General features: G+C 42.4%; 2 protein-coding genes across 5 annotated transcripts in view; one reads left to right on the forward strand and one right to left on the reverse strand.

The window, feature by feature from the left end:
* The window catches only part of INTS4 (integrator complex subunit 4), a 98,746-nt gene that overhangs the window by 64,325 nt on the left and 8,048 nt on the right, over positions 1 to 26,373 (forward strand). Inside the window, exons 13-20 of one of the 2 annotated variants that reach the window (XM_054725753.1) lie at positions 1,588 to 1,703; positions 4,406 to 4,539; positions 5,828 to 5,985; positions 7,279 to 7,372; positions 13,573 to 13,653; positions 17,245 to 17,375; positions 22,218 to 22,247; positions 24,910 to 24,969. In XM_054725753.1, the coding sequence (XP_054581728.1) occupies positions 1,588 to 1,703; positions 4,406 to 4,539; positions 5,828 to 5,985; positions 7,279 to 7,372; positions 13,573 to 13,653; positions 17,245 to 17,375; positions 22,218 to 22,247; positions 24,910 to 24,969 (804 nt within the window). The remainder of the gene's footprint in view (positions 1 to 1,587; positions 1,704 to 4,405; positions 4,540 to 5,827; positions 5,986 to 7,278; positions 7,373 to 13,572; positions 13,654 to 17,244; positions 17,376 to 22,217; positions 22,248 to 24,909; positions 24,970 to 26,373) is intronic. The other variant, XM_054725754.1, reaches the window with a different exon arrangement.
* The window catches only part of AAMDC (adipogenesis associated Mth938 domain containing), a 65,757-nt gene that overhangs the window by 2,858 nt on the left and 36,526 nt on the right, over positions 1 to 26,373 (reverse strand). Inside the window, exon 5 of one of the 3 annotated variants that reach the window (XM_008150010.3) lies at positions 6,330 to 6,406. The exons of the other annotated variants lie outside the window; for them this stretch is intronic. The gene's annotated coding sequence lies outside the window, so the exon portion shown is untranslated. Of the gene's footprint in view, positions 1 to 6,329; positions 6,407 to 26,373 lie in introns of those variants that run through there. 3 annotated transcript variants of the gene reach the window in all.

Genomic DNA, 26,373 nt, shown 5'->3' on the forward strand with positions numbered 1-26,373 from the left:
AGCCCTCCACTGCAGGCCTGGTCACCCCCATCTGCTCCCCCCTGCAGGCCTGGTCACCCTGACTGCCTTCCCCTGCAGGTCTGGGTCCCTCCCAACTGCCCTTCCTTGCAGGCCTGGTCGTCCCCAACTACCCTCCTCTGCCGGCTTGGTCACCCCTAACTGCCCTCCCCTGCAGGCTTGATCACGCCCAACTGTCCTCCCTTGCAGGCCTGGTCCCTCCTAACTGCCCTCATTTGCTGGCCTGATCGTCCACAACTTCCCTTCCCTGCTGGCCATCTTGTGGTGGCCATCTTTTGTCCACATGGGGGCAGCCATCTTGTGTGTTGGAGTGATGGTCAATCTGCATATTACTCTTTTATTAGATTGGATAGAGGCATGGTGCATGGGTGGGGGCCAGCTGGCTTGCCCTGAAGGGTGTCCTGGATCAGGGTGGGGGTTCCCGTAGGGCATGGGGCAGCCTGGGTAAGGGGCCTGTGGTGGTTTGCAGGCCGGACACGCCCCCTGGTGACCCAAGCAGAGGCCCTGGTATCTGGGGTTTATTTATCTTCTACAATTGAAACTTTGTAGCCTGGAGCGGAGCCAAGCCTTCTGCTTGCTCCTTGGCAGCAGCCATTTCTGTTGGGATTTATGTATCTTCTATAATTGAAACTTTGTAGCCTGGAGTGGAGGCCTAGCAGGCCAGGGTGTGCAGAAAGCTTGGCTTCCTCCATTGCGGGGGGCAACCCTAGCCTCCTGCTCTTTCCAGCTCCATGGCTGCCGCCATTTCTGTTTGGATTTATGTATCTTCTATCATTGAAACTTTGTAGCCTTGAGTGGAGGCCTAGGCCGGCAAGGGCAGGTGGAAAGCTTGGCTTCCTCCATTGCCAGAGAAACCCAAGCCTCCCTCCTGCTCTCTATGTCCGTAGCCATCTTGGTTGAGTTTATTTGCATATTTGTTCCTGATTGGCTGGTGGGCGTGGTTGTAGGTGTAGTGGAGTGATTGTTAATTTGCATATTACTCTTTTATTAGATAGGATTATATAGGATACCTAAGAAGCTGTCCAGCATACTTCCATTCACCAGAACTGGATTAGTTGATTACTTGAAAACCAGTCACTGGAAAATATGGATGGGGTTGCCATGATGGGTTTAGACCAATTGTGGTTGAGCCTTTGGGCTGGGCCTGCCTTCTCTGAGCACTTTGCTATCTGCCTTAGTCTGAATAAAATCAGGGTTCTCTTGGCAAGGAAGATGGGGGAAATAGTTGTTAAATAACTAGTAATATCTGCTATAGCAGCTCTTTTGTCTTCATAATAACCAAATTTTTAGACAAATTAACTGAGTTTTAGAATAATTGAATGACTTTTCTGAAGTCATAGAAGTAGCAAAACTAGGTGGTTGAGAATTTGTAATTCTGAATCAGGCTTTCTGATTCTAAATCCTGGTACTTTGGAAAACAATTGAATGACTTGTCTGAAGTTATAGAAGTAGCAAAACTAGGTGGTTGAGAATTTGTAATTCTGAATTAGGCTTTCTGATTCTAAATCCTAGTACTTTGAAAAGCATTTATTAACTTACTAATGTGGGCTCTCATTTTGTTTATTTCAGATGCCTGAAGTTTCTGGGAAGTCGACATCCAACCCTGGTGCTTCCCTTGGTTCCAGAGCTCCTGAGCACCCACCCATTTTTTGACACAGCTGAACCAGACATGGATGATCCAGCATGTATCCTCTGTGCTTAGGATAGACCCTACTGACTTGGCAGGGAATTCTAGCATCTTTTCCTGTAGTGTAGCTTAGGTGGTCTGAGTTTTATTTTTTCATTTCTTTTAGGTAAGAGTATATTCGGAGGTAGCCTAGCCTGGAGGTTATTCTCAGCTTTCTTTCTTGTTTTCACAGTAATTGCCCTTTGCCATTTAATACAAATAATTTTTTTTACACCATTTATTGAACACCTACTATATGCCACATACCGTTTAAATGCTTTATGCATTTTATCAATGATCTTCCAAACAACTGTGGAAGGAGGTATTATTCCCAGCTTACAGATGAGAAAACTGAAGCTCAGAGCATAACACTCCAAGCATTAAATCCGGGATTCACAGTCAGCTACCTTTCATTTAAAGCCTATGGACTTTTCCCTATGTCTTACTGCGTGTTTAATTTGATATGCAGCCTGAATGAGTGGATGCAGCTGAGCTACTATGCCTCTGATACAAGTTCAATCAGTTTGTGATTGCCATGGACAGCATGCGTGCAATTGGATTATTTTCCAGCTATGGGAATACATTTACATTAATGCATTCATGCTCTCCCATGGTTCTTTTCACTCTGTGCGAGACCATTGGTGAAGTTTAGGGGTTTTATTTGAGCCTCTCGCAATCCGGGAACCCTCGGGGGATGTCGGAGAGCCGGTTTCAGCCCAATCCCTGCAGGCTAGGCTGAGGGACCCCACTGGTGCACGAATCCATGCACTGGGCCTCTAGTAAAAATATATTTAAAATATTAAAAAACAAAACAAAACATTTTTAAAAGCCTATTAAAGTACTTTTCTGCGGGGTAGTTGTGAGGATTGTGTTATTTAGGAAATGTGTTTGGCTGTAACAGAGATTGCCACCATATGTAACTTAAACAAATTATGATTTTTATTTATTTTTAATGTATAACAAGTTGGAGGTAAGCAGTCTGGCACTGGTATAGCAGCTGCACATTATTCCTGGTGATCCAGGCTCTTGTATCTTTCTGTTGTGCCATTTTCAGTTGCCTGTGATTATTACTAGAGCTCCAATCATCAGGTTCAGATTCTAGGTAGGAAGTTAGAGGATATTTGGAATAAAATCAGTATTCTAATAGTAAGGAAAAAGAGATTAATGGATATTGGATAGGCCCATGGTTGGCAAACTGCGGCTCATGAGCCACATGCGGCTCTTTGGCCCCTTAAGTGTGGCTCTTCCACAAAATACCAAGGCCTGGGCGAGTCTATTTTGAAGAAGTGGCATTAGAAGAAGTTTAAGTTTAAAAAATTTGGCTCTCAAAAGAAATTTCAGTCGTTGTACTGTTGATAATTGGCTCTGTTGATTAATGAGTTTGCCGACCACTGGTATAGGCAAATAGCAGGATCTGCCATAGGGGTACATACAGAAGATGGGAAGTTATATTTATCTTCTACTTTAAATTTATGATTTTCTATGTTATAAAATTAATATTCAAAGAAAGAAAATCCCCCAAAATAGAAAGAAGAAACTTTGTAGTTAACATCCAAAGTTCTAATATCCAAAGTAAGCAACTGTTAATATTTTGGTGTATTTTTTTTTATTTTAAATCTTGGGGTTGGGATTTTTCTGTTAGTTTATTTTTTTAAATATATATATTTCATCAACAAATATTTGATAATAGATAGCTGTCATATCTTCTATATTTTAGAGTCTGCTGTTTTCATGTGTGACAAAATGCTTATGATAATATATTATAAATTCTTTATAAGCATAATTTTTAATACTCCAAGTAAATGAAGTATAAGTTATATAGTTATTCTCCTGATTTGGGATATTTTAGTTATTTCTGATTATTTGCTATTATAAATGCTTCTGTGCTATCTTATTATTTACTTAGAATAGATTTGAGATGTGGACTTATTCAACATTCATAAGACCCTTACTATCTAGTACCAAATTATTATCCAAAGGGATTGTGCCAGTATATACTTTAGTAGCCAATATACCAAAATTTTCCATTTATTAGTATTCCCAATAGCATCAGGCATTATTATTACTACTACTACTACTACTACTAGAGGCCCATTGCATGAATTCATGCACGGGTGGGGTCCCTCAGCTTGGCTGGCGATCGGGTCTGGCCAGCCAGGGGGAGGGACTGCGGGAGGTTGCCCAGCTGGGGGGAGGGACTACGGAAGGTTGGCCAGCCATAGAAGGTTGGCTGTGGGAGTGCACTGACCAGCAGGGGGCAGCTCCTGTGTTGAGCGTCTGCCCCCTGGTGGTCAGTGTGCATCATAATCAGTCAACTGGTCGTTCGGTTGCTTAAGCTTTTATATATATAGTTGTGGTTTTTTGCTATCTTGAAGTTTTTCTTTTGCCAATTTCTTATTTTTTATTGTTTGCTTATTTGTTTTTTTAATATTTATTGTTGAAAGTATTACATATGTCCTTCTTTTTCCCCCACTAACCTCTTCCAGCCCTCTCCTGCCCCTTCTGCCCCCCAGGCTGTCACCACAGGCATTATTTTTTAAAACCTTTGGTAATTGGGATAATGTGGAGTAGGATAATCTGTCTCTGTTTGAATTTGCATTTCTGTATTAGAAAATTGAAGTCACTTAGTGGGAATTTTGGGGGCGGGAAGTGGGGACACTAGATTCTGGCCAAACCCAACCTTTTGTACTTCCAGGCTTACTTAACTCCCTCATCCATCAGACATTGCAGTTTTGGTTCTTATCTTCAATGCTGCTAAAAGTTGTCCAACAATGCCAGCATTGTTCTCCGATCATACCTTCAGGCACTATGCCTACCTCCGGGACAGTCTTTCTCATCTTGTTCCTGCCTTGAGGGTATGTTGAAAAAACATATTTTGTCCTTGTTTTTGGTTTTTGGTCCTTTGTGGTTATTAAAATAGTAGAAAACAGACTATATTCTCTGAAAAAGGATTCATTCATACTCTTTCTCTCATAAGCTCTGTCTCATTGTTTTGTACTTTTGCTGTTTACCTTTTAAAACGATTCATTTTTTTTAAATGTCCTTGGGATATTGGTTATGTTATATCAGGCTCAGTTGGTTAGAGCATCAGACCGATACACCAAGATTGCAGGTCAGGGCACATACAAGAATCAACCAATGAAGCATAAATAAATGGAACAACAAACTGATGTTTCTCTCTCTCTGAAACCTATACTAATAAAAGTGTAATATGCTAATTAGACCGGACATCCTTCTAGACGACCTTCCGGACGAAGCCAGGGCTGCAAGGAAATCCCAGGTCCCAGGTGCCTGCTGATGGCCGGAGGGAAGCCTGGGTCCTGGGTGCCAGAGGTTAGCCGATGCTGGCAGCCAGGGGAAGGAAGGCCTAGCCTACTCTTTTTTTTTTTTTTTTTAATGGTTTCTTTTTTTTTTCTTTTTTTAATATATTTTATTGATTTTTTTACAGAGAGGAAGAGAGAGGGATAGAGAGCTAGAAACATCGATGAGAGAGAAACATCAATCAGCTGCCTCCTGCACACCCCCTACTGGGGATGTGCCTGCAACCAAGGTACATGCCCTTGACCGGAATCGAACCTGGGACCCTTGAGTCTGCAGGCTGACGGTCTATCCACTGAGCCAAAACGGTTTCGGCGGCCTAGCCTACTCTTGCATGAATTTTGTGCATTGGGCCTCTAGTCAATAAGGAAGGGTATGTAATAAATAAGGAAAACATTTTTTAATTAGGCCAAATTAAAGCTGGACTTAATGCAGTAAATAGTTTGGTCTTGATTTTGCTCTGATAAAAATGAGAGTGATTTCAAATTAATTAATTAATTAATTAATTAAACAAATAAATAAATAAATAAAACAAATAAATAAAATGTGGGAACATTAATTTTTAGTCCTATTTCTTTGGTTAGCCCATTTATTTCAGTATTTCAGTTAGCAATGGAAAATAATAGTCTACCATTCTCTTTTTCTCCTTGCAGCTTGTGGCTATTTCGTTTCCTCTCTTTCCGTTTCTCCCACTGAAGCTGGGGAAGGGGAGAAAGGTTATTTATAGAATCCCCTAGCTTTTTGTTCCTTTTACTTTATTTGGCTCACTTTTTTTCTGGTTAATTTGTGTTTCGAAAAGTTTATAACCTGACTATGTTTGCTTAGTTATCAGGTAGAAAACTTGTGTCATCAGCTGTTTCCCCCAATATCACGCCTCATGAGGATCCTTCCCATCAGTTCCTGCAGCAGAGCCTTGAAAGGGTGTACAGTCTTCAGCACCTGGACCCTCAGGGAACCCAGGAGCTGCTAGAGTTCACCATCAGGTGAGATAATCGTCCCTTTCCTTTGACAGTTAGCATTGTTGTTCTGCTCTGCTTGACTATTTTGATTTCCAGTGTTGGTTACAGGCTAGTTTTTCTGACACTATAAGCCAATACTCACACATGGTTTTATGATCTGTTTATATTTGGATTAGGTTGGGGTTTGACCCTTTTATATACAAAGAAAAACTCTTTCTGTATGTGACCAGATTGATGATTAGTACAAAACTAGAAAGAGTTACAAAGAAGCTGTTTTTATCTGTTCCTTTCCTTGTATATTATTTAGTATAAGTGGCGGAAAATGCAAAATAACAACGGTTTAAACAGGAGAAAAGGCTTAATTCTTTATTATAGATAGGACAGAGTTGAGATGGTCATCAGGGACCTAGGCCTAAAGCTCCAAACTCTTATCTCCTCTGTATTCCTGTAGGAAAAAGGAAAAAACAGGAGAACAGCATTATTTTTGCCCTTACCCCTTTAAAGACACTTCCCAAAGTTGCACGTTTTAATTTTACTTGCATCCCATTGACTAGATTTTGAGATACATGGCCATATCTAGCTGCAAGGAGCTAGGAAATACAGTCTTTATTTTGGGTGCCCAGTGCTTAGTTAACATTTGCTCACCCCCAACTGCCCTCCCTGCCAGCCTGATTGCCCCCTACTGCCCCCCGCTGCTGGCCTGCCCACCTCAGCTGCCCCCCACTGCTGGCCTGCTCACCCCCAACTGCCCCACTGCCCTCCCTTCTTGGCCTGATCGCCCCTAACTGCCTCTGCCTCGGCCCCGCCACCATGGCTTTGTCTGGAAGGACGTCCGGAAGGTCTCCCAGTCTAATTAGCATATTACCCTTTTATTAGTATAAATGGCTATAAAGTATTTATTCCATTGACTGGATATACAGTAATGTTTAAAATTCCTCTACCATTGAATATTTAACTAGTTACTGAATTTTTACTATAATAATCCATACAATGAGTATTATGAGGCATGGAGCATTTCATTTCTATTGAAGATTTTCCTTAGAATTACGTCTTGGCATAAAGCTACCGATCAAAATATTTGACCATATGTGTGACTTTTATAACATAGTACAATTTCACTTTCCAAAGAATTGTATCAGCTTAATCTACTATCCAGTGTGAGTGAACCACTTCATTATAACCACTCCAGCATTGGATGCTGTTTTAAATTTTATGACCAGTTCATTAGGTGTAAAATGGTAAAATGCTTTGACATGATTTTTATGTTGCTGTTACTATCCTTATCCTATGTTTGGCTTGTGGTTTTGTTTACTATAGGGATCTGCAAAGACTTGGAGAACTTCAGTCTGAATTGGCAGGAGTAGCTGACTTCTCTGCTGCCTATCTTCGGTGTCAACTTCTTCTCATCAAGGTTGGTTTGGACCCATTGTACTTGTGAGTGTGATGCTAAGAATACACTTTAACAGATCTGGCTGAGTTTGAGGCCATAATTGGAAAAATATATGGCCTTCTGCAGCCACTTAGCAAAGGAGAATTATATATTCTGTGGTATAATTGTATTTGGCTCTAATTAAATATTTGTTAACTCTAATAGAAATTAAAATTTTAAAATTTGGTAGCATTCTTTCATCATTATGTAATTAGAGCAGATCAGGTACATAATCATCTTCTTTAGAATCCCAAGGATTTTCATTGTTTTTTTATTTTATTTTTTTGTTTTTTTAAAATAAATCTTTATTGTTCAGATTATTACAGGTGTTCCTCTTTCCCCTCCACCCCCATAGCTCCCCTCCACCTGATTCCCCACCCCCCTCCATGCCCTTACCCCCTGCCACTGTCTTCATCCATAGGTGTAAGATTTTTGTCCAATCTCTTCCTGCACCCCTCAGACCGCCTTCCCCATGATAATTGTCCATCCCCTCCCTTTCTATGTCTCTGATTCTATTGTATTCACTAGTCCATTCTGTTCTTCAGATTTTTAATTCACTTGATTTTTAGATTCACTTGTTGGTAGGTATGTATTTGATGTCTTTTTGTTGTTCATAATTTTTACCTTTACCTTTTTTTCTTCTTCCTCTTCTTAAAGAATACCCTTCAGCATTTCATGTAATCCTGGTTTGGTGGTGATGAACTTCTTTAGCTTTTTCTTGTCTGTGAAGCTCTTCGTCTGACCTTCAATTCTGAATGATAGCTTTGCTGGGTAGAGTAATCTTGGTTGTAGGTTCTTGCTGTTCATCACTTTGAATATTTCTTGCCACTCCCATCTGGCCTGCATAGTTTCTGTTGAGAAATCAGCTGACAGTCGTATGGGTACTCCCTTGTAGGTAACTAACTGTTTTTCTCTTGCTGCTTGTAAGATTCTCTCTTTGTCTTTTGCCCTTGGCATTTTAATTATGATGTGTCTTGGTGTGGTCCTCTTTGGATTCCTCTTGTTTGGGGTTCTGTGCGCTTCCTGAATTTGTAAATCTATTTTTTTCACCAGGTGGGGGAAGTTTTCTGTCATTATTTCTTCAAATAGGTTTTTAGTATCTTGCTCTCTCTCTTCTTCTGGCACCCCAAAAATTTGGATGTTGGTACGCTTAAAGCCATCCCAGAGGCTCCTTACGCTATCCTCACACTTTTGGATTCTTCTTTCTTTCCGCCTCTCTGGTTGGGTGTTTTTTGCTTCCTCATATTCCAGATCTTTGGTTTGACTCTTTGGGTACGGTGGTCTGCAGTTGAGTTTCTGTATATTCTTTATTTCAGACAGTGTATGCATAATTTCTGACTGGTCCTTTTCCATTTTTTTGGTATTCTCATTAAGGTCCTTAAAGGTCTCTTCAAGTTTCTCAGCGGTTTTTAGAAGATTCTTGAGTAACCTTATAAGTGTGGTTCTGAACACTGTGTCGTCCATTAGTTTATTTTCCTGCATCTCTCCTATTCGTGACATACTTCGGTGTTTCCGCATTTTGGCTGCCTCCCTGTGTTGATGGAGTGGCTTTGTGTGGTCAGTGACCTATAGGGGCCGGTAGCTCAGCTTCCCCAATCACCCTAGGTGGTCGCTCTTGGTACACCCCTTTGTGGGCTGAGTGGAAAGTATTGGTGTAGTTAAAAGCCTTGATTGCTGTTGGTACACTGGGAGGAATTGACTTCCAGGCCAATTGGCTGTGAGGACCTGCTGTGTCTATAATGGAAGCGCTGCTGCGCTGGAGACACGCTTGTGGTACAGGGCTTGTTTGAGTGGGGCTTTGGTGCTCACTGAGTCCGCCTCCCGAATGTGTCACTTATGGATGTGAGGAGTTGAAATCTGGTGTCTCACGCTGACCACTAGGTGCATTGGCTAGTTCAGCTGCTGTCTGAGGCTACCCTGTAGGAGCTACAGCGAGAACTGCCGACCTCTCCTCCCTGCTTGGAGTTTGGAGGCCTTGGAGCTGTCTGTACCGGGTTGCAAGTTTACTAGTTTAAACTGCAATAGAGAAGGCCATTCATATGCAAAAGCCGCTGCAAGGAGTTTGGGTGTGTTTGTAGATTGTGCGGGGCGGAGTCTCAGGGTGTCACTAGGCTAGGGCGTGGCCAACAGCAATGGCTGGCAGTGAGCCGCCTCCAACCGCGTCCCCGCAGTCTCGCGCCCCGGCGCAGCCAACAATTCTAACTCCACGCAGCTCTGCTAGTAAGCTACCCTCACTCTCCGACCCACTGGCAGACAGCCCAGTCTCTCCCCAGAAACTGGATTTCAGAGAGATTGGGGGCTTGTCTCTCTTCGGATTGAAGAAAGCAATGTCCGCCTCCAGCTGGGCTCCGCCGCCAGTTCGTATTGCGCGCGCACTCCCCTGTACCTCAGTTTTTTAGCGTTTGCGCCCTGATTGCTCCCGTCTCTTTTGGTCTATCTGTAGAGGTTCCGCTCAGCCAGCTTTCCCGTGGTTCTGGGTGATAGACGTTCTGTCTTTTAGTTGTAGTTTTGGAAATTGTTGTGGGCGGCAGCAGCCCAGATGTTTATCTATGCCGCCATCTTGTATCCTCCTCCCTCATTGTTTTTTTAATACTTTGATTAGCAAAGAACTTATATGAACTTTTATTTTCATAAAATACTAATTTCACTTCATCAAAGTAAAATTAGTCAAAGGTTCATTTCATTGCTTTTAATAAGGCCAACTTACTGTCATTTCATATAAGGTAGGACAGTGGTCAGCAAACTCATTTGTCAACAGAGTGGCAAACCGCGCCTCACGAGCTGCATGTGGCTCGCGAGCCGCAGTTTGCCGACCACTGAGGTAGGTGATGTGTGTGTGTGTGTCTGTGTGTGTATACACACTAGAGGCCCACTGCATGAAATTCGTGCACAGGGTGGGGAGGGGTGTCCCTCAGCCCAGCCTGCACCCTCTCCAATCTGGGATCCCTCTCAAAATCCAGGACTGCTTGCTCCCAATTGCTCACCTGCCCTGCAGGCCTGGTCACTCCCAACTGCCCTCCCCTGCAGGCCTGGTCCCCTCAACTGTCCTCCCCTGCAGGCCTGGTCCCCTCAACTGTCCTCCCCTGCAGGCCTGGTTGCCCCAACTGCCCTCCCCTACTGGCCCAGTCACCCCTAACTGCCCTCCCTTGCCAGCCTGGTCACCCCTAACTGCCCTCCCCTGCAGGCCTGGTCTCCCCCAACTGCCCTCCTTTGCCAGCCTGGTCACCCCTAACTGCCCTCCTCTGCAGGCCTGGGTCCCCCCCAACTGCCCTCCCCTGCAGGCCAGGGTCCCCCAAACTGCCCTTCCCTGCAGGCCTCGTCACTCCCAGCTGCCCTCCCCTGCAGGCCTGGGTCCCCCCCAACTGCCCTCCCCTGCAGGCCAGGGTCCCCCAAACTGCCCTTCCCTGCAGGCCTCGTCACTCCCAGCTGCCCTCCCCTGCAGACCTGGGTCCCCCGCAACTGCCCTCCCCTGCAGGCCTGATCGCCCCCAACTGCCCTCAATTGCATGCCTGGTCTCTCCCAACTGCCCTCCCCTGCTGGCCTGGTCGCCCACAACTGCCCTCCCCTGCTGGCCATCTTGTGGCGGCCATCTTTTGTCCACATGAGGGCAGCCATCTTTGACCACATGGGGGCAGCCATCTTGTATGTTGGAGTGATAGTCAATTTGCATATTACCTCTTCATTATATAGGAGGATATATATTCACACAAAATTTGTACTCAGGAAACAGTTTCAGTTGGCAGAATTGGAAACCAATTTAATGAGTTCAGTAGCTTTCGCCTTCTGCAGCAATATGCAGAGTTCTGCTATAAATTTAGGCTTAGGATTTAGGAGAGCCCTTCTTACTTGATAAGCCTTTATCTTGGCTTCAGTTCCAAATGTTAATCTTTAAAGAGATTAATGATATTTGTTTAAAGTCAGAACAAATGGAAAAGTTTCTTATTTCCCACTGTTAGATGTGTGAGCTTAGGGTTTTGCAAGTTTGTATATATATGTGAATGTGGGTGTGTACACTGAAGCGGGTTGGGATTTAAACAGCCCTTGTTGAGCAAGATAGAGTCTTTCAATTGTATATGCTTGCATACCCACCACCACAGTCAATATATAGCACATTTCCATTGTCCAAAATGTTCCTTATGCCCCTTTGCAAAGTTGATGGCTTTTCCAAGCTTTTGTGAAACAGAGCTAATAATAACTCGACCCAGGAAAGGACTGGTAACCAGCAATGAGTGTGAATGCCCTTGGCCTAGTGTCCAGTGCGTAGTGAGTGCCTTGTCACTGTTGGTCATTTTCCTTCTTCTGTGGCTTGCTATCTTCTCCATGGGAATACTAGAAGGCCTTTGAAAAGAATCTACTTTTCTAGTAAGAAATGAGAGGAGATTACTCCTAAAAAGAACACAGAACTATGTTGTTTACTCAATGTCATGGAGTGGCAGGGTAAGTAAGGGACCCAGACTTAGAACCTGAACAGGCAGGTATTTGGTAATCGGGGATGAGCTAACTCAGCTGTGGCATATCTACTCCCCAGTATATTCTGTAGCCAATAATGATCATCATGAAGAATTATATACTAGTAACAATATCACAAAATACATAATGTTATGTACCCAAAAAACATACAAAATTATTTCAGTTTTCTGAATACAACTATATAAAAATATGCATTTGAGAAATGATTGGAAGCAAATATTCAAAAGCAATACCTCTGATAAGATAGTGTGGGTTGGGTGATTTAAGGATTTCTATATCTATAGTCTAGACCTATCTAATATGATGGTCACCAGGTGCATGTGACTATTGAGCACTTGAAATATTGCTTGTTCAGCTGAAACCGGTTTGGCTCAGTGGATAGAGCATCAGCCTGCGGACTGAAGGGTCCCAGGTTTGATTCCAGTCAAGGGCATGTACCTCGGTTGTGGGCACATCCCCAGTGGGGGGTGTGCAGGAGGCAGCTGATCGATGTTTCTCTCTCATCGATGTTTCTGACTTTCTATCCCTCTCCCTTCCTCTCTGTAAAAAATCAATAAAATATATTTTAAAAAAAATATTGCATGTTCAAACTGAGATGTGCTGTAAGTGCAAAATTCACTCTGGATTTCTTAGACTTCGTGTGAGAAAAGCATGTAAGCTATCTCAGTAATTTTTTAAAGATTGATGGCATAGTGAAATGGTGTTATCTTGGATATACTGCATTAAATAAACTATATTGTTAAAATTAATTTTACCTATTCCTTTTTACTTTTAAAATGTAACTACTAAAAAATATAAAATTACGTACATGGCTTGTTATGTGTTTCCATTAGACAGTGTTAGTCTAAGTTTTTTGTAATGTCATTGGATTATGTCTATAATTAAGAAGGACTGTGGAAAATTAGAGACTATAGCAGAGATTTAGACAAGAGATGAGAGATGGGCCATATGGATGGATAGAAGAGAAGAGAGATAGAAGGTGACATCTGTGGCTTTACTTGTTAGTTTTGAATAGAAAGCTTGAGAGAGGTTGTAAACTAGGAAAGCTGTGCTGGTAAGGTGATGGGGCTGTTCAAGGAATAGTGAATGTGGGGCAAAGAAAAAAGAACCACAGTCAAACAAGAAGGGTTTAGGCAGTCAGGGAACATTAGCTTTGGGAACAAGAAGAGACCAGAGCCTTGGAAGCTGGCTTGCCTAGACACTCTGGTGAGACCTTTATGGCTCCTGTACTCTGCTTGCAAGCAATGGGCCAGGACATAAGGCCTTTAGGCTAGAAATTGGATTGAATGGGGAGGAATTCAGTTAGCTCAAACCACTGGTTTCCTCCCTGTCCATAAGTAGGGCTGATTGGCTTAAAGGAATAAGACAGAGGAATGCCAGGCCAGCGTGGCTCAGTGGTTTAATGTCAACGTATAAATCAGGAGGTCAGGATTCGATTCCCAGTCAGGGCACATGCCTGGGTTGCAGGCTCAATCTCCAGTAGGGGGCGTACAAGAGGCAGCCGATCAATGATTCTCTTTCATCATTGATGTTTCTATTTCTCTCCCTCTCCCTTCCCCTCTGAAATCAATACAAGAAAGAAAAACAAGACTGAGAGGAAGTCCTGATTATGATAGATTTTCAAAGCAAAATAAACATGTGAGTTTCAAATGATATGCCAGTCTTTGTGATCTCTGTGTTCTGTCTTCTCTCCTCTCCTGATTTGTGTGTAGGCCTTACAGGAAAAGCTGTGGAATGTGGCCGCCCCTTTGTATTTGAAGCAGAGTGATTTGGCCTCAGCAGCAGCAAAACAGGTAAGCTAATTAAGACCTTCTCCTCAGTAGATCTCCAGGAATTATCTCATTCAAGTTAGAGATAATTCCTGGCTTTTAAAGAGGCTTTCACACTTTATCTTGGCTCCACAGATCTGATGTGGTCTCTGCAGTTTCAGCCTGTAATGACAGAAGTTAGTGATAGGAGAAGCAGCAAAATTAGGGTTCACAGCACTGGCTTTAGAGTCAAGGGACCTTCTAGACCCAGGTATGCCTTTAATTTGCCGGGTGATATTGACCAGGTTATTTAACCTCCCTGGGTTTTTTTCTCCTCTCTAAAATATGGCCATTCAACCTTTAAAAAAATAAAAGGGAAACGAAATGCTCGGACCTATGCAGGATAATGACTGGAGGGAGACTAGTTGCCACATCAGGTTTCTAGACCTACGTGAACGTGTCTGGACACAGCGTGCGGTGGGCTGCTCCTGGCACTGGCACTGCCCATGGGCAGGCCTGCTCACATGCCCAGTGCTGCCTCACAGAGGTGGGCAGGCACGCCACTAGCATCGTCCCGATCGCACTCAGGGGCTCCCGTGACCAGCGCGTGGACGTTTCTAGTGCCTGAAAGAGCCAGCCAGGCCCAAGTCTGTCAGTGCGAGAAGTGCTGTTCCCTCTGCTGAGAGGTGCACATGTCTCTGTAAATTCTCTCTGAGGACCCCAGCTTGCCTGTCAAGAAGCAAAAAACAAAACAAAACAAAACAAAACATAGTTCCTGAAGCTCTGAAGTGCCTTCATGACGTGTTAGTCCGAGTGTAATGACTAACAGTGCCCCCTTTCACAAGTGTCACATTGCAGCGTGTCTTGAAGTCTAGAAATCCGCTCCCTCAGCCACTGATGTGGTAACTTGATGTAAACAGCTGAGACTAGGCAGGTGCAGGAATAGCTCTGAACACAGAGGTAGAGCGGATCCTGGGCAGGTCTGGCTGTGCAGTGTTGCCTGATAATTAAAAGCCCGTGCTAGCTCCTCCTGCCGCAGACTCACTGATAGTGGGGTCAGAGGGCAGTCAGGTGCTAGGGCAGTGAGCCCTCCCGCCTGCCCACCAGCTCCTGGCGACTGGGGGCTGACCCAGTGCAGGTTGTTGGAGCCCGTGTTGGCCAGTCCTTATAGGGTGCTGTTCTGGGTCATAGTTTCAGGGTGCCCTCTGGCACTGGTGGGAGCACCGGGGCGTCGGGCCTCCCTGACTTGCTCCCGATATCTGCAGCAGCTGCACTTCGTTTTTAGTGTCAGGTCTGGAAGCTCAGGGCCGCTCGCACCCATTGTTCTTTGCCAGCAGCTCTGCCTGCCACTGTGTCCCACACTTTCTGTGTGTGTGGAGCCGGCCCTGCCGAGCTCCGGGCTGTGTGGCCAGACTGCTGCTCTGCCGGCACTGGGGATAGCTCACGGGGTCACTGTGGTCATGGAAACAATCAGACCAACTTTGAGCGATTGGTAAGGCGTGCTTTCCTGTGTCCCTTGTACCTGCTTAATTCTACCCACACTGAGCCTGCCACGATGGGTCAGCTTTTCCTGCCCTCTAGGGAGTCTGTGTGTAATCGTTAAATTCCGTTCCTCCCGTGGCATGTGTTTCTATGATGTGACATGAAGAGAACCTGTAATGGAAGTAAAGCCCACCTCCTACCAGTGTCTGGCTTTGGTCTGCATTAAACGTGTAACCTCTGTTCATGCGAAACCAGTGGGGTGTCTGCTCTCCGTGCTGCCTCCATCCACCAGGGACGCAGGCAGCCTGAGTGGTTATGAAAATAAAGGAATTAACGTCAAAAAATAAAATAAAAATAAAATAAAATATGGCCATTCAGTGAGATATTTCTAAGATTTTTTTGTGTTCTAAAATATTATAAGTTAGTATTTCAGATATACTAAAATCCAATAAGAACTATGAGTCTTTTATCTGAAAATGAAGATGAACTCATTTTCAGGTTATTTATATTTTTAGCCTGTACCATCTCTTGAATGTTAAAAGGTTCTTATGTTTCTCCTCAGTTCATTAAGTAGCATTTCATTTTATTTGCTTTGAGTATATTTCTTCCTAGCTTTGAGCAATTTCCCTTCATTATTAGGTATTGGGATTTGGTGAACTCTTCTGGATAGTGAATTGTACATAACTGAGTGATTGTGACCAATTAGAAAGCTACATTATAATTCACTAAATGATTTCAAGTTTATTTTAATTAAGCCTCACAATAATCTCATTAGGCAGGAATGAGTATTAAACTCATTTTATAGGGGAAAAATATTAAGGCTCAGCAAGGTTCAGTTCATAGAGCTATAGGTAATAGTCTGGGATTTGAGCCCAGACCCTCTGACACCCAGAGTCCATTTTCTTTCTACTACTCTGTTTAATTTCCCATCTGATCTAGATTCCCTCTCAAACCTGCTATGCAGCTTATTGTAGGGGAGTAGAACTTAATGACTGGAGTGCCAGAATGGACCATGGTGGGAGGGAGGGGACCAGGAAATAGGAGTCTAGAAGAAAGAAGGGAAAGTAATTACAATTTTGTGTTCCAGATACTGTGTTAAGGTCTTTCCATGCCCCATTTAATCCTTTACATTTTATAATGTTGGTCCTATTTCTTCCCTATGTACAGATAGGGAAACTGAGGTACCATGTAATTAAACATCTTGTCTTCCTTTTAGTCATAGGTGAGCCTGGAGTCATTTCTCTGACCCCAGAACCTTCAAAGGAAGGTGAGCACAGAAGGGGAAAAGAAGCATCATTTGGGTGGGAGTAGCTGGTTTGGCTAGAATGGAGCAAGTGTTTAAGATGCATTGGGCCTGAGCTGAGATTGTAGATGTTGTTTTCTGCACTTATCCCAAACTCCATGCCTGTAGGACAGTTTGTCTGGATAACTACCAGGTGGTTCATGGTTCTTGATGCTAAATTCTTGAGAGCTTTTCTTGGGGATTGGGTTTTCATATACAGCATATATTCATTTTTCTCACAGCACAGTGAGTTTGGACTTAGGGTAACAAGTAGTGCTTTATAATTTTATCTGTGATGAAACTTTTATATCTTCACATCATCAACTAAGATGATTTTATTACCAGAACAGCCTTTTGTTTTTCAATTGAAAAATTTGCAAGACATACTATACAGTTCTCTCAACACATTAATTTCTCTCAAATTATGTTAATTTCTCTCAACATAGGCACTTAAAAATGTCAGTTCAGAATTAAAATATAGGTATAAAAAAACCCCTCAGTTTAGAGTTTCACCTACAATTCTATGCTGTTCTCAAGGAAGACTTGATTTTGTGTGTGTGTGTGTGTGTGTGTGTGTGTGTGTGTGTGTGTGTTAATCCTCACCCAAGGATATTTTTCCATTGATTTTTAGAGTGGAAGAGAGAGGGAAAGACAGAAACATCGATGTGAGAGAAACACATCGATTGGTTGCCTCCTGCACAAACTCCGACCAGGGCCCAGGCTCAGGAGGAGTTTGCTAACAAGGTACATGCCCTTGATCTGAATCGAAAGGGAACCCTTCAGTCTGCAGGCTGATGCTCTATCCACTGAGCCAAACGAGGTAGTACAAGACTTGATATTTTCACTGATCATTAATTACCTTTTCTTTATAGATCATGGAAGAGACCTACAAAATGGAGTTCATGTACAGTGGTGTGGAGAATAAACAGGTGGTGATTATACATCATATGAGGCTGCAGGCCAAAGCTTTGCAACTTATAGTAACGGCACGAACTACTCGAGGGTAAGATGTGCACCTAGCCCAAAGGGGTGGTACGATCCTTTCAAAGACATTCAGAGATCTCACCAAAGTTAATGATAAGTAAAATGATATTTAGGAAAGATTAGCTAAGGGATATTAATATATGCTTTTTCAGATATCCCAAGTTTTGTTCTCAGATTAGATTAGGTCCCTGGAAAAACCTTCCAGTGGCTCTTGATTGCCTACAGCACAACGTAGGACTTCATCTGGAAATATTTGTATCGTCCTTGATAGATTTCTTTTTGTTTGTTTGTTTTTTGTTTTGTTAATCTGCAATCAAGGATATTTTTCCATTGATTTTTAGAGAGAGAGGAAGGGGGGGGAGAGACAGAGAGAGAGAAACATCAATGTGAGAGAAACACAGACACATCGATTGGTTGCTTCCCGCACGTACCCTGACTGTGGCTGGGAATTGAGCCTGCAACTGCAGTATATGCTCATGACCGGAATTGAACCTGGGACCCTTCAGTCCACAGGCTGATGCTCTACCCACTGCGCAAAACTGGCTTAGGCTTGATAGATTTCTTTTAAAATTTAGTACCAGGAACCATTCTTTCCTCTTCTAAAGGGACTAGTAAATTCTCTCCAAGGCAGTAAAGACTACCTTGTTCAATTCCTGATCTCTCCACTTATTAGTTGTTTGATTACAGTCAGGGTTTTAAATTGCTCTGTTGGCTCGTTTCTTTGTCTGTAAAATGAGGATGATGACAGCATCTATCTCATGGGGGTTCTATGAAGAATGAATTGGAGCCCAGCCGGCGTAGCTCAGTGGTTGAGCGTTGACCTATGAACCAGGAGGTCACAATTTGATTCCAGGTCAGGGCACATGCTTGGGTTGCTGGCTTGATCCCCATTGTGGGGTGTGCAGGAGGCAGCCAATGATTCTCTTTCATCATTGTCTAGAGGCCAGGTTGCACGAAATTCGTGCACGGTGGGGGGGGGGGGGGTTTCCCCTCAGCCCAGCCTGGACCCTCTCCAATCCAGGACCCCTCGGGGGATGTACAACTGCTGTTTTTGGCCTGATCCCTGGGATTGGGCTGAAACCGGCAGTTGGACATCCCTCTCACAATCTGGGACTGCTGGCTTCTAACTGCTCACCTGCCTGCCTGCCTGATCGCCCCTAACTGCCCCCCCTGCCAGCCTGATCACCCCTACCACCTCTGCCTGCCAGCCTGGTTGCCCACAACTGCCCCCCCTGCTGGCCTGGTAACCTCCAACTGCCCCCCCCCTTGCTGGCCTGCCTGGTCGCCCCTTAGTGCCCCCCCCCTTACAGGCCTGGTTGCCCACAACTTCCCCCCCTGCTGGCCTGGTCACCCCCAACTGTCCCCCTGGCTGGCCTGGTCACCCCTAACTGCCCCCCTTGCCAGCCTGGTCGCCCCACGCAGCCTGCTGGTCAGTCGTTTGGTCGTTCCTCGCTAACCTCCTGCCGGCCTGGTCGCCCCACACAGCCTGCTGGTCAGTTGTTTGATCTTCCCTCACTAACCCCCCTGCTGGCCTTGTCACCCCAGCAGCCTCCTGTTCAGTTGTTACTGTGAGGGCGTTATGACCAATTTGCATATTACCCTTTTATTAGTATAGATGTTTTTGTCTCTCTCTTTCTCTCACTTCCTCTCTGAAATCAATAAAAATATATTAAAAAAAAGGAATTGGACAATACATGTAAAAGCACTTAGTATGGTACTTGGTACATAGTAAGAACTCAATTTAATGGCAGCTATTAGATTTTTTGATAATGAGAAATTGCCATATTTCATCAATTCAAAAAATGCACAAGTTTTAACTTCTCTGAAATCAGATATTTTGATGCTGTGCCATAGTTTGAAAGTTGTTTTTTTGTTTCTTGTTTTTTCATAAAATAAAAATGCATGTTAAAGAATGATGGCTTCATAGATTTGATACAGTACAGTATTTATGTAACTTGTTGCCAGATCAAAAACACATCTGATGCTCAGTACAGCATTTGTTTCCCCCTAAATGTGGTACAGGAAAATAAAAATGGGTGTTTAAGTAAGCACTGAAAAATGCTAGGTCAGAAAGAACATTCCAAATATTATTTAATTTCTTCACTTATCTTGATGGTGCCAGGTAGTAATTTAATCTTAGAGATATCCATATATTCATTTAACAAATGTTTAATTTCTACTCCTCAGTCACATCTGAGAAAAGATAGGTGCTTATGATGGCATCTACACTTTTTATTTAAAGAAAGTAGATGTATTTTTTCAGTTTATATATGATTATTATAAAAATTTAAATATTGCAGATAAAGTGAAAGTTCTATGTTAATTGACCTCTTCTTGAACAACTATAAATAGACTTTTTCCTAGCTAGATACATGTGTGGACTATACACTGAGTGTCCAGATTATTATGCGTTCAGAGATCATAATAATCTGGCTACTCATTGTAAATGCATGTGTATTAACATAAGTCAAATTATAAGATACTTTGCTGTTCTGCATCCTTTTCTTTTCATCTAACAATATATTTCATCTTTCCATGTCATTATATAAAGATTATAATATATTTGGTCTTTATTCATACTGTATTATTTTACATTTTTTATTGATATGCATTCCAGCTTCTATTTTTCTTTCTTTTTTAAAAAATATATTTTATTGATTTTTTTTTTTTGATTTTTTTTTTACAGAGAGGAAGGGAGAGGGATAGAGAATTAGAAACATTGATGAGAGAGAAACACCAATCAGCTGCCTCCTGCACACCCCATACTGGGGTTGTGCCCGCAACCAAGATATATGCCCTTGACTGGAATTGAACCTGCGACCCTTCAGTCCGCAGGCCAACGCCCTATCCACTGAGCCAAACCGGTTAGGGCCTATTTTTCTTAATTAATTTTTGGTGGATCAATTATTTTCTTTGTTTTTTTTCTTCTTCCAGGGGTTTAAAAATTCTGTGCCCTAACTATAACCTATTTAAGTGAAAGGCAGAACATAGTACTTAAGAGGGCTGTGGTACCTTATTGAATAGGTTCAGATATTGACTCCACCATTTGCAAACGTAGTGACCTTGGATAAATTATGTAAACCTGTGCCTCAATTTGTTCCTCTGATAAATTAGACTGGGATAATAATAGTACTTGCCTCTCTCTCAGAGGGTTATTATAAGGATTATTGAATTTTATATATAAAGCCCTTAAAATACTTCCTTATATATTCAGAGTAAACATTGATAAAAGCTCATATTAGTTGTATAAATACTATTTTCACTATTATATTTTTAATAAATCTCTTGAACTTATACTTATTGGCATAAAACAAATAGAATTTATGAGCACCTCTATCAAGATCACCTTAGACCAAAATGAAAGTTTTAGTTTGCTTTTATTTAATTGTCTCATACTATTTAATTTGGAATTTGGTTTCAGCTTATTATGTTTTTACTAGTGACCCAGTGCACATATTCGTGAATGTTGAAAGGAAATTAATTAGAAGGTGGCTGGTAGGGCGGGACTGGGTGAGATGGGCCAGACACACCCTGGAGCCAACCTCCCACGGTCCCTCCCCGGCTAGCCACACCTGGGGTGGTGCCATGAGTCAAAGGGCATCTGCGGAGTGAGGGGGGTCCCGGCAGGTGGGGTCCCTCGGCCTGGCCTGCGGGAATCAGACCGAAATCGGCTCTCCAACATCCCCCAAGGGGTCCCAGAGTGCGAGAGGGCACTCTGCAAAGTTGCTGTCATACAGGGTGTGGAACGCAAATGCAAGGGTGCAGTAAACCAGATTTGGGCCAACAGTGCCCCAGCAACAACATAGCCCATGGCCAAAGGTGGAATCGTGTGCCCCTGCGAGGAATCAGGCTCCCTCCTCTCTGGTTTCCTGGTGTGTCACCCAAGAACCGCCACTGCCAAGTCACCGAAGCTCAGCAGCTCCTGCATTGAGCATCTGCTCCTTGGTGGTCAGTGTGCATCATAGCTACTGGTCAGACAGACACTTGGCATATTAGTCTTTTATATATATTGATAATATAGCTCTTATTTTAAGAATTCTTTCTTAAAATATGCATTAATTTTTATACGTAAATTATCAAAATTATTCACCCCAATTTGCCCTCCACTGTTCTTTTTGTACCACATTTGACTTTTTAAATTTCTTGTTCTCATTCATTATTTATTTGACTGGAACACATTTTTCTAGTAGTGTTTTTCAGAGTAAGTATGGAAGTAGTATACTCGGTGAGATGTTGCATGTCTGAAACTGCTTTTCTTTGTGCTCATATATAAACTAGAGGCCCAGTGCATGAAAATTCGTGCATTCGGGGGGGTCCCTCAGCCCGGCCTGTGCCCTCTCATAGTCCGGGACCCCTCAGGAGATGTCCACCTGCTGGCTTAGTCCCGCTCCCCAGGGGATCAGGCCTAAGCTGGCAGTCAGACATCCCTCTGGCAGCCCGGGAGCCCTCAGTGGATGTCTGACTGCAGCTTAGGCTGGGAGTGGGCCTAAGCTGCAGTCGGACATCTTTAGCACTGCAGAGGCCACCGCTGCTGCCCGCGCAGCTGTCAGCCCGGCTTGTGGCTGAGCAGAACTCCCCCTGTGGGAGCACACCAACCACCAGGGGGCAGCTCCTGTGTTGAGCATCTGCCACCTGGTGGTCAGTGTGCATCATAGCAACCGGTCGTTCTACTGTTAGGGTCAATTTGCATGTTACCTTTTTATTATATAGGATGGAATTCTTTCAGAACTCTGTAAATATTGCTTGTTCCCTTTTAGTATTTAATGTGGCCAGGATGTCTAATGTCAGTCTGATTCTCTTTCCTTTGTAGGAAGCTTAATTTTCCTGGCTCAAAGCTGTAAACTTTTCTTTTTCTCTTTAGAATTCAGAAATTTCACCAGGATATGTCTCGGTATGTGTTTCTTTTCAGTATTCTTACTGACCTTTATTGGGACTTTGAAGTCTCAACTCTGTTTTTAGATCAGGGTTTCTCCCCCCGCCTCCCTCCATTATTTCTTTAATTATTGCTTTTTCCATCCAATCCAGCCTCATACTGGATGTTGTATCTTCTGGATCTATTTTCCTATATTTTATCTTTCTTTCATATTTTTTGTTTGCTTTTCTACTCCATATTCTGAGTAAATTACTCACTATGCTTTTTTAATTTACCATTTCAGTTTTCATCATTGTTCCTTCTAGTATTCTTTTACTGTTGGTTTCATTATTGCAGTAGTCCTCCCTTATCTGCAGGGGATACGTTCTAGGATCCCCAGTGGGTGCCTAAACCATAGATAGTATTGAACCTTACATACACTATGTTTTCTCCTATACATACATTCCTTTGCACTTAAGCACTGTACAGCTTCTTTTTGACATATTCACATTGCAACATCACTGCTCTTGTGCTTTGGGGTCACTTAAATAAAATAAAAATTACTTGAACACAAGCACTGTGCTCAGATGGCCACTAAGTGGCAAATGAGTGCATAGCATATACAGTGTGGGTACGTTGGACAGAGGGATGATTCATGCTGCTGGTGAGATGGTGTGAGGTTTTATCATGCTGCCCAGAGTGGTGTGGATTTTGACATTTATGAATTGTTTATTTCTGGAATTTTCCATTTAATATTTTCAGACCACTGTTGACCATAGGTAATTGAAACTGTAGAAAGTAAAAATGTGGATAAGGAGGGATTGCTGTACTGGTTATTTGCAAGTGTGCTTTATTCTCTTTGCCTTTTTTGTAGCAGTTTCTCTTGGTTTATTAATGTACTATACCTTCAGATTTCCTCTTAAATCTCACAATGGTTACTTATTCAAATTTTTTTAAAGGTTTCTGTGTTTTCTTTCCTGACTTCATCTCATTGAGGTCTGCTTGATCTCCTTTTCAACTCCTAATTATCCTCATAACATTTAATAATTTTCCATTGTCTTTGCATACTTACACATGAAAGTCTAGACTAGTTTAAGTTGATAATTGGTGTAGGCTTTCCCAGCAGTTGTAAATCAATGCTCGATTTCCCTGAATGGGCCTCACTCTTCCACTGCTTTCCTTTCTCACATCAAGGAAAAAGTAGGAGTTCAGAAATTTCACCAGGATATGGCTTGGTATGTGTTTCTTTTCAATATTCTTAGTGGTAGATGCCCATTTTATTTTACTTTTGTTAATCCTTACCTGAAGATATTTTTCCATTGACTTTTTAGAGAGAGTGGGAGAGGTAGGTACAGAGAAAGAGACACATCTATTGGTTGCTTCCCGTACCCACCCTGACCAGAGCTGGGGATTGAGTCTGTAACTGAAGTATGTGCCTTGACCTGAATCAAACCCAGGACCCTTCAGTCCTCAGGCCAACAGTCTATTCACTGAACCAAACCAGCTAGGGTGATGCCCACCTTATGTAGTATGTAGGTGAAGCTACCTGTCTGTTTTGGGGGAAGTTTCCAAACCTTTGTTTTTTACTGCTTGTAAGCCCTTCCAGCTGGTTTTATAGAAGTAGGCCAGAAAATGGCCCTGCTTGGCCAAATTGTTTTCTTTTAAGCCCCTGCTTAGCTAGAATTCTGCCATCCAGCCCTCTCACACATGGAGGTCTTTGGTGGGTTAACCTATCAATTTCAGTTCTACTCTGGTAGTTCAACAGACTTAAGAAGGTTTCAAGTGCTACCTGTTTAGGAAACAATTTAAATGAATGTTGCTTGTAGAGTAAGTTTTCCATTTGCCATTTCTCATTTATTCGTTCATTCACTCAAAAATATTTATTGAATAACTGCTTATGTCAGGAAACATATCATGGAACTTACATTTTAGTAGAAAGACTAAAGTAACAAAACCTTTCCCCCTATTGCATGAGAATTTGACCTTTGGTTAACTTTCTAGGTCTGTTCCCTGGAAACCTGGTAGTGTCAACTATATTACTAGGTAACACTGTTATGGTAAAAATGATCTCTGAGAAAATTGCATGTAGACTAGAAGGAACTATAATGATGCAGACCCCATAGCTTTGGGCTTCATTGAGTACAGCGATTCTTGTAACTAAGCGTATCCCTTGTGGGACCCTGGAAGGAATGCCTATGGGTTCTCCCATAGTGTATGGGTGTTAGTACCTGTGGAACATTAGGCTTCTAAGCCAGGATGGTCTCCACACTTGCCTGATCTAGATCTCATTTTGCACTCAACCTGGCAGCTGCAGAGTCAAAGTTCCCAGACAGCTCTGTGGGCTGCTGAGTATATTGCTGCAAGGACTCCCACAGAGGAGGACCATGACACTACACCGCCTGCAAGCTGTGCTCCTGTGCTGTATTCTTAGTGATTCTGGGGCCAAGGGTGGCCTGTGAGAGTGTGATTTTAAATGTCATTGAGCCTAATGGACACTGCAGTGTTTTAGTCGGGTCTTGGGATCCTGGCATATATTTCCCCCTAGGTCCATTAGCAGTCCTGTATTCTCTTAGAGATAAATTTTTATAGTGTAATATGCTTATTCTCCCTTCATGTAGACTCAGAATTCTTGGACTTTGGTCCTCACTCCTCAGTTCATACATTTCACAAGCAAATAACTTTTTTTTTTTCTTTTATCCAGAGTTGACCTCCTATTTGGGATGTGTGAAAAGTTTTTACAGGAAGTGGATTTTTTTCAGAGGTAAGTATATTGCCACTCTCCTAGTTAATTAAATCTTAGTTATGCAGAGAGTATCATTTATAGAGCGACAAGAGCGATCACAGCCAGAATTCTAGGCTTAGCCCATGCAGTCAAACTGTTATCTGTGCCATTGTACCCTCATTAGTATATTTTCTTTAGTGGTATATAATCCTCTTTAATCATAGCTTCAAACCTAAGCATACAACATTAGAATAATAAAAACATCCAGAATCATTTGTATTCAGCACTCAGCTGGACCATAAAAAGACAAGTATTATGTGGAAAAACTCACAAACTCTTGTTGAAAAGTCACAACTTGTCTGTTCTTAAACCAGTGTTTACACTTGCATATTTCTCTATAATCTACAAGACTTATTCCAAAGTAAAAATAACTTTTATTTTGGAGAATAGTTTTCTCAGTTCTGTATAATACAAATCAGTTAAAACAGATGCAGTAGATGCATGGGAGTCCAGGTAGTGACCAAACCTGTGGTGTACTGTCAATATAGTACCAGGAGGGAGGCATTTATAGGGTTTGAAAGCACTCCATTAAATCTGATGATTCATTCTGCCATCCCTTATCCCTACCACCATGAACTTTACCAAACCTGAGGTTTATATGATTGAACTTTCCAATTCTTTTTTCATTTGGGTGATGATAGCTTCCTATAGGGCTGGGTTGCAATACCACCCTTCACCCATAGGTGCTGTTCTTCAGCAAATGAAGTCAAACTTGGCTCTCTAAGATTCTATTTCAGATCTGAACTAAGTTCATGCCTCTTGGTTTTAGGTTGTCTAAGGTAGTCTGTTTTTGCACAGTTGGGTTGAAGAGCTTTTTGGAAAGGTGACAATTGCTAAAGTTCCTCATCTGTTTAGAGCTGTAAATTTTTCTTAACTTAGCCTGTGAGTCCATTTACTGATGTCACCTCCTCAGTGATTTTTTTTTTTTTTTTTTTTTTTTTTTACTAACCCTTCCAAAAGGCATAAGTACTGTGGAATCAGTCAAAGCTTGGAATAAGTTAATTAACTTTTTTAAGCCTCAGTGAAATATCCTCTGAGTCTGAGTGTTCCTTTCGCTTGAATATAAGCTCATTAAGATAGTCCTTTTCTTCCTTTTCACTCACTGTTATGTCCCATGTCTAGAATAGTACTTGGCATTTGATAAATCCTAAAGACATATTTATTAAATTAATAAATCTATAACATCAAAAAATAATTCTAACAGTGCACAGCTTAGGGAGAGGTGGGGGAGATAAGAGATCAACTGAATGACTTGTATGCATGCATATAAGCATAACCAATGGACGCAAAACTCTGGGGGGTGAGGGCATGTATGGGAGTGGGGTGGGGGGGACAATGGTAAGATATGTACACATATAATACCTTAATTTAAAAATTAAAAAC

This window comes from Eptesicus fuscus, chromosome 13 (assembly GCF_027574615.1).
Source record: "Eptesicus fuscus isolate TK198812 chromosome 13, DD_ASM_mEF_20220401, whole genome shotgun sequence".
Classification (NCBI taxonomy): domain Eukaryota; kingdom Metazoa; phylum Chordata; class Mammalia; order Chiroptera; family Vespertilionidae; genus Eptesicus; species Eptesicus fuscus.